This window comes from Narcine bancroftii, chromosome 4 (genome assembly GCF_036971445.1).
Source record: "Narcine bancroftii isolate sNarBan1 chromosome 4, sNarBan1.hap1, whole genome shotgun sequence".
Lineage (NCBI taxonomy): Eukaryota > Metazoa > Chordata > Chondrichthyes > Torpediniformes > Narcinidae > Narcine > Narcine bancroftii.
Window position 1 is genome coordinate 122,728,656 of NC_091472.1, and position 12,746 is coordinate 122,741,401.

The following is a 12,746-nucleotide window of genomic DNA, read 5'->3' on the forward strand; positions in this document are numbered from 1 at the left end:
TTTCTGCACCAGTGCAAACTTTTATTGAACAAGTTATTTTTTCTGCACCAGTGCAAACTTTTATTGAACAAGTTATTTTTTCTGCACCAGTGCAAACTTTTATTGAACAAGTTATTTTTTCTGCACCAGTGCAAACTTTTATTGAACAAGTTATTTTTTCTGCACCAGTGCAAACTTTTATTGAACAAGTTATTTTTTCTGCACCAGTGCAAACTTTTATTGAACAAGTTATTTTTTCTGCACCAGTGCAAACTTTTATTGAACAAGTTACTTTATCCAACTGCTGATTCTGAACAACACTCAACAAAGACTCAAAATATGGGCACTTACAAATCCAGTACAACATAGAAGGAGTCTTCAAAATCAAACACCTCTTGAATCTTGATTATACAAGGCTATAAATATAAATTAAATAAAAATTATTAGCAAGCTATTTATGTTTTAGCAGAAAATAATGTGGGCTGCTTTTAATACTTACATGATCCAATTTCTTTAGAATTTTAATTTCTGTTGCAACATCCGAAGCAGCGCAATTAAAAGGTGCATCCTGCAGGGAACAAGGTGAAGAAGTTGATTCCCCTATCCTGGGAAAAAGATGATGACCATTCACCTTCTCCATGCCCCCCATGATTTAATAGAGCTCTCTAAAGTCACCCTTCAATCTCCTATGCTTCAGGGGTAAAAACCCCATCATATTCAGTCTCCCTTCATTACTCAAGTCCTTGAGTCTCATTAACAAGCTTGTGAATCTCTCTGCATCTTCTTGAGCTTAAATCACTCCCTTTCTATAGTATGGCATCCACAACTGCACACAGTATTCCAGGTGCTCTCTCACCATCTTCCTGTACATCTGTAACATGATATCTGAACTCTTGTACTGAATGCCCTGTCAGGTAAAGGCAACATGCCACCATTCGCCTTCTTCACCATCCAGTCTGACTTCCCATTTTTAGGAAGACACGTACCTGAACTGAGGCCTTTCTCTTGACATTCACCAGGGCCCTGGTTCAATTGACCAAATTGCAACACTTTGCACTTAGATTAAGATGATTAGTAAGACAAGGGTAAGAGCAGTGGACATTTTCTACATGGAGATTTGACATTTCCTTCAATTGAATATCAATGAAAGCTAAATATCCAGCCAAATATACCCAACCAGACATTCCACATCTGCAGGGGGCTACAGATTTTCTTAAATATCTGCTTACCTACCCAACTTTCAGGCCAGTTAGCCATTTTTCACTTGAATAATACAATCATTAACACAATCGCTACTACTTTGAATAAAATCCCTTCAACATACAAAAGTGTCATACCACTACTGGAGAAACTCAGTGAGCTAGGCAGCATGTGTAAAGACAGAGAGATGATTGATGTTTTGGTCAAGAGTACAAACGCAGCGCCTTGATCCGAATCGTCAAACATCTCACAGCCTCAACGGAGGCTGCCTGGCCTGCTGAGTTCCTCAAGCAGTTTCATTTTGCTCTCGAATCCAGTATCTGTCATTTTTTAGAACCATAGAACATTGTTCTGCTTCTGCTATACCATTTAAAAGGTTAAATTAAATGAAAAGTTTTGTCTCAATAATCCAGAAGATGAACAGTGATGAATATTTAGCTAATCAAAATTCAGCCACTTTGATAAAAGAAATGCCTCAAAACTTCCGATTTCATCCAACAATTTTCAATAGTTTGAGTGACTGTGCATCTGTTACTAGTTTAGTGGCACTTTTGAATTACTGCTGCAGATTTTCGGTTCTCTTTTGTCATTTTCTCACTAGCCACTTAATTTATTTCACCAAAAATCTCACATCGCAGAAACCCGCACAATTTGGTTGATTGTACTTACTCCTCGCTCAGTTACAAGTTTTGCAAATTTTGGTTTGTGGACAATCTTCACAGCCACTTTCTTACAGCTTGCCTTCTCAAATGCCAGTTTTACCTCTCCACAAACACCACTGCAGAACAACAAATATTTAAAATATAAAAACCAAGAAATTAAAGACAGAGTACTTAAAGATAACCTGTATTTGCTCATGAATAAAAACCACATTGTCATTTTAGTTATTTCCTTTCATTCATGAAGAACCAAATTGAAGCAAGGTCTTGCAGCAATCATGAAAATTACCAGACTAATCCCAATCAAAATGTCAGAGAAAAGGCAAGGCAACTTCTGTTTGATCTGCTAGTTATTTTGCCAGTGTCATACAGCAGAGAAACAGGTCCTTCAACCCACCAAGTCAAAATGACCAAGCACTCATTTACACCAAATCTAACACAAAACACATTTTATTTTTTCCCCCTTCGCATTTTTTTGGACAGAATATATTTAAAAAAAAATACTTAAAATGATCCTGGTTGAAAAAAAATGTGCAACTTGAACTTACGAGCCAAGAGGTTTTGAAACGATGTATTTATCTCGGAACTCTTTTGGGAGGTTCAACTGGTCATCCGTCGTGAGATCAGAAAAGACAAAAACTGGAAAATGGTAATGTAGGAAAACAATCATCTAGAGTTGAAAACAAGTAATACGACTTTGTGGTTTAGAGAGGGAATAAAGTCAATAAAAATGGGGAAACATGCAAGGGAGGAAAGAAAAGCAGGTATCAGGATGGACAAGGAACATCTCTCTTGTAAGGAAGGTCCAACAGCGATAGGCCAGGCTACCGGCCACTATTATGTCAACTTTCTAGGAGCTCCATCAAGAAACACCAGTTATGTATATTTTTTTTACCTTTGCTACATAAAGGGCACTGTTTGACTGGCTGATTACTCCAACATTTTGTGTTTTTACTTCTTGCTCTATCGAGAGCGTCCTGGCCGGCTGAATCACAGTATGGTACGGTTGCTGCAGAGAGATGGATCGAAGGCCAATCCACAGGACCACAAGAGTGGCAGAGAGGATCATTGGTGTCTCTTTTCCCACCCCCCACCCAACATGATCTACTGGGATTGCTGTCCCAAGAGGGCACGCTAAATCATTGAGGACCCTTCCACCCTGCACACAGCATCTTTCAGGGAAGAGATGCAGGACTATAGTGGATCACTTGAACCTGAATGCTCATTCATTAATACCAATATTCATTCAAAGCCCAGGTAGAATTGAACTGAAGATTAGCAATCTACACTGGTTCAAAAAAAATCACAAACTAAAATCAAAACTTCATTAAGTCCACATTAAAACCAAAAACCATGTGACTATCTTGACCATGCTGGAGATATACATGCAAGAAATTTCCAAGCTGGATGTTTACTGTGCATCATCATGTCAGAGGGTAGTGGTGGAAGCGTGTTATTCTGGCTGGATACCCATGGCAAGAAATATTTCACAGGAAATGGTACTTGCGTGCGTGCCACTGCCAGGGGTATTGATGGAAGCTGATACAGTGGTAGTACTTAAGAGTTTTCTAGCTAGACCCATGAATATGCAAGGCTTAGAAGGATAGTAACACAAAGCAAGCTACAGAGTTTGAGTTGAACTTGTGCATCGTATTCAACACAACACCTAGACCAAAGGGCCTATTCCCCTGCTGTACTGATCTCTACAGCTGATAAACTGGATCAACCAAAGTGTTCAAGAACATATTCTTACCTTTGTGAAATTCATGATTAATTGCGATTTCTGCATTATTGTACAATGGTAGTCTCCGATCCTTTCCAATTATATGACCATTTAAGAAAGTCCCATTTGAACTGTGGTCTTCGATGAATACTACAAATGAATTTCCAGGGCCCTTCTCCTATTTAAAGCCACAAAAAGAGTTGTGCATCTTAAATGGCATTGCATCTAATCCACTTTGATTTCAAGAATCAGAAGTTTCTTTAAAACATCATACACAAGGCATCTTGCAGGAAGTAGAAGAAATCTACCAGTTAACAATTTTCATTATGTTCAGAGATCACACGAAGTGAAAATAACTGCATAATGAGAGTAGATCACAAACATACATTTTATTTGGGGTGTATGCAAATACAAAACAGTTTTTCTTATACTTTCCCACACTCATGACAAGAAATGATGCCATTACACTTACTCTCACTATCCTGCAGTGCTTCTTGCTGTATGATTTGAAGTGTTCCTTCTTCTTCAATACTGGATGATCAAAACTGTAGTGGCACATCTTATCTCTTCCAAACCAGTATTCATTATCATAGCAGTCTGTGATAACAAAACATGCTCTTAAAATATAGCCAATACATTTTGGTTAAAATTAGACTTTCTTTTCTTTGGCTTGGCTTCGCGGACGAAGATTTATGGAGGGGTAATGTCCACGTCAGCTGCAGGCTCGTTTGTGGCTGACAAGTCCGACGCGGGACAGGCAGACTACTGGACAGTAAATAGCTTTTCATTTTGTGTTTAAAAAGAAGCCAAGAATTAGAAGTGAATCTTCAAGTTCAGTGAACACACATGCAAAATGGCCAAGAGCCAGTGTTCAAAATTTCCAAATTAAGGAAAGTAAATGCTTAGTAATAGAAAATGTACAACCCTTGACTGCTCAGAGATCTACAAACAACAAAAGAATCAATCGTTTACAATTCCAAAGCCATCTTTTCAAGTGAGAACGACACAGGCATAAATAGCTGCAAGTACAATTCTAATTACTTCTCCCCTTTGCTAATTTGACATTGACACATTAGCATGCTTTTCAATACCAATCACACTGTTCAGTTCTATACTATTTCTGCTCCACTAGACCACAAGTTTCTCCTCTACCCCCACCCCCAGCTCTTAAACCTCCCTATAACCATAAACTGCTGTGGCACCACAAAACAATAATGTATACTATTGTAATTTTTAAAAACCAAGTACCTGTTTGAGCTGCAGCAAATAAAAATTTCAGTAAAAAACAAATGCTGGTCTCGCATCAACCATAGGAGGTAAAGATGTACATACAAGGACACACATGGAAAGATGGGGGGAGGGAGGCTAATGAAAACCAGAGAAGCCGCTGTTATGCCATCAAGGTGAAGGGCGCTCAGACGGAATAAGAGGTGTTGCTCCTCTTACTTTTATTTGTGAGTAGTCTCAGTCTAGCATGGACAAACAAGCAAATTCTGCAAGCGAACGTGGTGGGGAATTGAAATGGATGACCATAGAGATCCCTGCTATTGTGGTGGGCACAGCAGAGGTATTCAACGAAATCATCTCCCAGTCTGTGTCCAGTCTCTCCAATGTACAGGAGACCACTGGATGCAGTAGATGACCCCTGAAGATGTGTTGCTTCAAAGGACTGTTTGCCCCCCCCCCCCCCCCGTGACGATGAGGGAGGAGGCATGGGTGCAAGTGAAGCAACTTCTGCGGTTACAGGAGTAGGTTTCAAGGGGGCAGTTGATGGGAAGGATGGAGTGGAGGAGTCACGGAGGGAGTAGCTCGTGCAAAAGGTGAAGAGGGGATGAGCAGGGAAAATGCACCTGGTGGTAGGATCACGTAGCACGTTGGATACGGAGGCAGTGGGGTGATAGGTGAGGAGTGAGGGAATCCAGTCCTTAATGCACATGATGGGAGTAGAGGAGGCCAGGGCAGATGTGCAGGTAATGGCAGAGTTGATATTGGTAGAGGGGAAGCCACTTTGTTTGAAGAAGGAAGGTATCTCTCATGTTCTGGCATAGAAGACGTCATCCTAGGAACAGTTGCGACAGAGAAATTAAGAGAAGTGAATGGAATCTTTACAGGGGACACAGGATGTGAAGAGGTGTTGTCAAAGTAGCTGTGGGAGATGGAGAATTCGTAGAAAACGTCTGTTGAGAATTTGTCTCCCAAGATGGAGACAAAAGATTGAGAACAGGAGTGATGCTGGAGATGGACCAAGTGAATTTGAGGTCAGAGTGGAAGTTGACAGCAAAGTGGATAAAGTTGACAAACTCATTATGTGTGCATGAAGCAGCACCAAAGTAGTTATTGACGTAGTGGAGGAAAAGTTGAGGGGTCTTGGCTGTGTAGGCTCGTAGCATGGGCAGTTTCATGTAGTCAACAAAAATGCAAGCACAGCTGGGGCCCATGTGGGTACAACTTTGAATTTCAGTGCCTATGTACATTGTTCAATCTCCATGACAATAAACTCAGGATTAGAATTTATTGTTTGACCCAAAAGGGGAGGCAGTAGATTTCTTCTACTTCCTACAAGATGCCTTGTGTATGATGTTTTAAAGAAACTTCTGATACTTGAAATCAATGTGCATTAGATGCAATGCCAGTTAAGAGGCAGGACTCTTCAGCCCAGTTAAGCAACCTGCATAGGAGAAGGACACTCTGATATAAAACCTACGACCCCCCCTGCAAGGACCTCGCTGCCACATCCCAGCTTACCTGGCCACGGCACACGAACCATGGGTGTAAAGGGTGGGGCCAATACTGCGCACGCTGCACTCCACCTAAAAGCTCCTTTGCGCAGGCCCGAGGACATGTCCACGTCCTCCCCCTCAAAATATGCACACAAACTCAGGCTAGCATGCTGGAACATCAGAACCATGCTAGACAAGGCTGACAGCCACCGACCTGAACGTCGGACTGCCCTCATCGCACATGAACTCCTCAGACTCGACATCGACATAGCCGCTCTCAGTGAAATCCGCCTCGAAGATGGAGGCAGCGTCCAAGAACACGGTCTGGCAAGCCTCATGCTGAACGATGCCTATCTGGTGTTGGGTTCATGGTCAAGAACTCCATTGCCTCCAAACTCGAAAACCTCCCGACAGGCCACTCTGACCGGATCATGTCCATGCGACTCCCCCTTCAAAACAAGCGACGTATCACTCTCATCAGTGTCTATGCTCCAACCCTTCAGGTGGAACCAGCAGAAAAGGACAAATTCTACACTGATCTGCGCAACCTCATTCAACGCACAGCCGACAAGGTTGTCATCCTTGGCGACTTCAACGGTCACGTCGGCAAAGACTCAGAAACCTGGCTAGGAATCCTTGGCAAGCATGGTGTCGGCAAGTGCAATGACAACAGGCGCCTCCTGTTGGAGCTCTGCGCAGAACAGCGGCTTGTCATTACTAACACCCTTTTCCAGCAGAGACAGCCTGAAGACGACCTGGATGCATCCCCGATCCAAACACTGGCACCACCTGGACTACGTCCTGGTGCGAGGAAGTGACAAACGAGATGTGCTCCACACCAGGGTCATGCCCAGCGCGGAATGCCACACTGACCACCGGCTTGTTCGCTGCAAGCTCAACCTTCACTTCAAGCCAAAGTTCAAGAACAGTGGAGTTCCCAGAAAGAGGTTCAATGTTGGAAACTTGCAGTCAGACGAAGTGAGAGGAAACTTCCAGGGAAACCTCCAAGCAAAGCTCGACGATGCAATCCACCTCACGGACACGTCTCCTGCAACCCTCTGGGATCAGCTGAAAACAGCCATACTGCAATCCACTGAAGAGGTACTGGGCTTCTCCTCCAGGAAAAACAAGGACTGGTTTGACGAAAACAACCAGGAAATCCAGGAGCTGCTGGCAAAGAAGTGATCTATCTGCCCACCAGGCTCACCTTGCAAAGCCTTCCTGGCCAGAGAAAAAACGAGCCTTCCATCTCGCATTCAGCCATCTTCAGCGCAAACTCCAGGAGATCCAAAATGAATGGTGGACTAGCCTCGCCAAACAAACGCAGCTTAGCGCCGACATTGGTGACTTCAGGGGTTTCTATGAGGCACTAAAGGCTGTGTATGACCCCTCACTCCAAGTCCAAAGCCCTCTGCGCAGCTCAGACGGCGAAGTCCTCCTCAGCGACAAGATCTCCATCCTCAATCGATGGTCAGAACACTTCTAATCTCTTTTCAGTGCCAACCACTCAGTCCAAGAATCCGCCCCGCTCCAGCTCCCTCAACAGCCCTTGAGTCTAGAGCTGGATGAGGTCTCTACCCGGGAAGAGACATACAAGGCAATTGAACAACTGGAAAGTGGCAAAGCAGCAGGTATGGATGGAATCCCCCCCAGAGGTCTGGAAGGCTGGTGGCAAAACTCAGCATACCAAACTGCATGAGTTTTTCATGCTCTGCTGGGACCAAGGAAAGCTGCCTCAGGACCTTCGTGATGTCATCATCATCACCCTGTACAAAAACAAAGGCGAGAAATCAGACTGCTCAAACTACAGGGCAATTACGCTGCTCTCCATTGCAGGTAAAATCTTCGCTAGGATTCCCCTTAATAGACTAATACCTAGTGTCGCCAAAAATGTCCACCCAGAATCACAGTGTGGCTTTCGCGCAAACAGAGGAACTACTGACATGGTCTTTGCCCTCAGACAGCTCCAAGAAAAGTGCAGAGAACAAAGGACTCTACATCACCTTTGTTGACCTCACCAAAGCCTTCGACACAGTGAGCAGGAAAGGGCTTTGGCAAATACTAGAGCGGCTCAGATGCCCCACTAAGTTCCTCAACATGGTTATCCAACTGCACGAAAACTAACAAGGTCGGGTCAGATTCAGCAATGAGCTGTCCGAACCCTTCTCCATTGACAACGGCGTGAAGCAAGGCTGCGTCCTCGCACCAACCCTCTTTACTATCTTCTTCAGCATGATCCTGAAACAAGCCATGAAAGACCTCAACAATGAAGACGCTGTTTACATCCGGTACCGCACGGATGACAGACTCTTCAATCTGAGGCGCCTGAAAGTTCACACCAAGACACAAGAGCAACTTGTCCGTGAACTACTCTTTGCAGACGATGCCGCTTTAGTTGCCCGTTCAGAGCCAGCTCTCCAGTGCATGACATCCTGTTTTGCGGAAACTGCCAAAATGTTTGGCCTGGAAGTCAGCCTGAAGAAAACTGAGGGCCTCCATCAGCCAGCTTCCCACCATGAATACCAGCAAACCCCCCCACATCTCCATCGGGCACACAGAACTCAAAATGGTCAACCAGTTTACCTACCTCAGCTGCACCATTTCATTTGATGCAAGGATCAACAACGAGATAGACAACAGACTTGCCAAGGCAAATAGCGCCTTTACTACAGAGTCTGGAAAAACAACCACCTGAAGAAACACACAAAGATCAGCACGTACAGAGCCGTTGTCATACCCACGCTCCTGTTTGTCTCCGAATCATGGGTCCTGTGAGAAATGAGTAAAACTGATATAAAAATATGAAGATGAGGAAACTAGTATGGATATATGTGTACTCGAGATGGCAGAGGTCGACAGCATCGAGTCCACGCTGCTGAAGATCCAGCTGCGCTGGGTGGGTCACGTCTCCAGAATGGAGGACCATCGCCTTCCCAAGATCGTGTTATATGGCGAGCTCTCCACTGGCCACCGTGACAGAGGTGCACAAAGAAAAGGTACAAGGACTGCCTAAAGAAATCTCTTGGTGCCTGCCACATTGACCACCGCCAGTGGGCTGATATCACCTCAAACCGTGCATCTTGGCGCCTCACAGTTTGGCGGGCAGCAACCTCCTTTGAAGAAGACCGCAGAGCCCACCTCACTGACAAAAGGCAAAGGAGGAAAAACCCAACACCCAACCCCAACCAACCAATTTTCCCCTGCAGCCGCTGCAACCGTGTCTGCCAGTCCCGCATCGGACTTGTCAGCCACAAACGAGCCTGCAGCTGATGTGGACTTTTACCCCCTCCATAAATCTTCGTCCACGAAGCCAAGCCAAAGATAAGAAAGATATGTGTAATGAATAAAGCCAGTATGAATAGGATAAGGATAGATAATAGAATGTAGGAAGTAAAGTTAGTTTGAATAAGATAAGGGTCTTCTAGCCCTAGACAGAATTAGCAAGTTCTGCATATAAGAAGGTTGTAGCCCTGAGAGTCGGGAAGGTGTGAATTAGAACAAAGGCAGGTTTTTGAATAAGGACAATGACATGATGGGACGCTGCCAGGATACCCCCCTGGTCCTCCAAGTTCACAGAAACAGCAGGTGCAGACAGGATTGCCTAATGCCAAACTCATCCAGGAGGCTGAAGAATGTAAGGGGGAGGGTTCTTCTATACTGAAATAAACTGTATAAAAGTTGGGTGAGCCCCAGTGTATGTGTGTATTCCCAGGGTAAGGGGAAGCACCCAACTTTGCATTGTTGTATAATAAATGTTCTTTGTTCTCAATTTTTGTCTCGAGCAAATTCTGTGAAGTTTCTTCTGTTTCTCACAAATGGGGGCTCGTCCGGGATCCCACTCCCTCCACTGACAGAGTGCCCGACGACAGGGGTAGGTGCACCCCAGCTGATTCAGCTGGACTCACGGACGGCGGGTGACTGGTCAGTGGATGAAGCGAGTGACTGGTCAGTGGATGAAGCGAGAACAACGGGAGAACGTTAAGGAAGCGCACTAGGAATAGCTACTGGGTCCCAGTAAGAAGAATTTTACTTACTTGTTAGTATGGGAGGTGTGAGTAGCAAGGGAAATAGTCCTAAGGAAGGATGGGACAATCAGATAACTAAGCAAAGTCCATTAGGATTAATGCTATCTGATTGGGGTGCGGGGAGAACCCGTGGGAAAGACAAACTGACCATGGTCAGGTATTGCTGTCTGGAATGGGTTAAAAGTCCGATAAAAGGGAGTTCGGTATATTGGCCAAAGCTTGGATCCGAGGATGACTGGATGTGTCAGGCATTGAACATCTGGCTCTATCAAAACCAAAGAGATAATATTGAGAGCAGGGAATATGCAGCCTGCTGGCTCAGTGGATCGGTTGATCAACTGGTTTTGAATGAAAAGGAATGCAAGGACAAGAAGGATGAGGAACCTTTTGTCCCTGAAACACAAGGATGGGATGTGTTACATTCCCTTCCTCCACCTTATGCTCCTCCTATGCCGGCTCCTAACTTCCCCCTCTCTCCTATGCTCTACCCTTCTGCACCTTCCCCTCCTCCCCCACAGCTAAAGAAAGGAGAAGAAAGTAGGGGTGGTATGATGACCTGTTCACAAAGTACTAGATTACCACCTCAATTGACAAGAGAGGTAGGAGACTTTGATTCAAAACAGTGTGAGGCCCTCCGGGAGGGAAGGGCAGAACCTTTTGATTCATTTCCCGGAGAGCAGGAATCTAGACATCATAAAAGAGAGGATAAGCCAGAAACTAACGGGATGAGACCTTTACGGGAAGTTCCCATGGGAAGGGGGTCTCGGTTTTGTAAATGTGCCCCTGACTAGTACAGAGGTGCGTAATTTTAAGAGAGAATGCCCAATAAACAGAAAGGAAAGGCTAAGATTTTGATGCAGGCAGTCAAGGAAGTCATGGAGGGACAGCAAGGAAAGGGTAAGGGCTGTGTGCCAGCTCCTGGACATTGGGAGGAGCTCCGGGAGTGGGAGAGTAGAGACCAGAGCAGGGGCAAGGGTAGAGGGGAATTCCGGGGACGACGACTGTTCCCAGGACCTCGTGGTAATCCCGGTAGGAATTGGGAAACAGGAGTATTAGTTTGCTACCATTGTAAAAGGAGGGACATTTTAAGAGAGAATGCCCAATGCGAGCCAGGGAGACACGACCTTACGCACTGATGTGTTGGAATATAGGGGTTAATTAATCATAGAAAATATGTAGAATATATGCTTATGTACTATTCAGTTTGTATACATGAATCCAGTACTATGTAAAAATTTAACATTTACCTCATGGTGAAGGGAAAGAGTAATGTAAGTAAGGGGCAGCACAACATGTAGCAAAGTCGGCTGATTACAGTAGGTTGAGAATTGCCTGCTCCCAAAATACAAAAAAAAGAGGATATGTATGAAACAATTTAGTAGGAATGTTAAGGCAAAAGGAGGTGTTGATTAGCACAAACAAAAAGAATCTGACAGAGACTGTCAGAAACAAAGAGAATGGAATCAGTAAGAAGCTAAGACAGAAGGAGGTGTTTAGTAGAACAGAAGAATATGGCCAAATGAGAACAAAGAAATAATTAGAAATATCTGGGGTATGAATTGATTTCTGATCAAAACAACAGGATATTCTGACCTTGAGGATTAAAAAAGATGGGAGCTCTACACCCCAGATAACTGCAGAGCAGAAAATTACTTGTGATAAATCTTATGCAAGAAATCTAGCAAAGAAAGCCAACTTTTGTTCTGTATGATAATGAAATCTAGCAAAGGAAGCCAACTTTTGTTCTGTATGATAAGGTTGAGCTATATAAACTGTAGAGACTGGACAGTAGAGGTCAGTCTTGGGAATAGCTCACTGTGCAGGTGAGCTATGAACTAACGACTGAACCAGAGCTCTGTTAAGCTTTATTCTTATGCTGTGTAATAAACTGATTCTCCTATCACTTCATTTAATGAACACGCTGGACTCAGATGACACATAGACTAAATTAAGGGTAGGGTAAAGCCAGAGTCTGACAGATGGAAGCAGATTATGAATTGGGGGGGGTCACAGTTCTCAGTCAATACACACCGTGGGGCTGCACGGAGAACCATTGGTACATTTAAGCATAGGACCCCACAGTGACAAGATGGTATTTTAGTAGATTCTGGGGCAGCCCGGTCTAGTATTTTACAACCACCCGAGGGTGTTAAGATAGAGGGGACCGTGATGATTTCGGGAGTAGGAGGAAGAGATTTTACAGTCCCTGTATTAAGGGATGTAAGAATACAAATGGGAGAAAAGATAATAATAGAGGATATTTTACTAGTTCCCCAAGCTGGAGTTTGTTTGTTAGGACGAGATTTACAGGACCAATTGGCTATCGGCACCAGACCACAGGAATCGGGTATCAGGGTTCAATTGTATGTATTAAGCGAGGAAGATCGAGAACTAATAAATCCTGGAGTATTAGATATTCCTCCCCTGCAAGTTACTCTCA

The 12,746-nt window shown here is 44.1% G+C and overlaps 1 protein-coding gene across 1 annotated transcript in view; it reads right to left on the reverse strand.

Moving 5' to 3' along the window:
* Window positions 1-12,746, reverse strand: part of chek2 (checkpoint kinase 2) — a 55,144-nt gene that overhangs the window by 37,063 nt on the left and 5,335 nt on the right. Inside the window, exons 2-7 of the mRNA XM_069932666.1 lie at window positions 4,034-4,158; window positions 3,592-3,739; window positions 2,387-2,477; window positions 1,849-1,957; window positions 479-547; window positions 331-395 (exon numbers count right to left, since the gene is read on the reverse strand). Coding sequence (XP_069788767.1) covers window positions 331-395; window positions 479-547; window positions 1,849-1,957; window positions 2,387-2,477; window positions 3,592-3,739; window positions 4,034-4,158 — 607 coding nt within the window. The remainder of the gene's footprint in view (window positions 1-330; window positions 396-478; window positions 548-1,848; window positions 1,958-2,386; window positions 2,478-3,591; window positions 3,740-4,033; window positions 4,159-12,746) is intronic.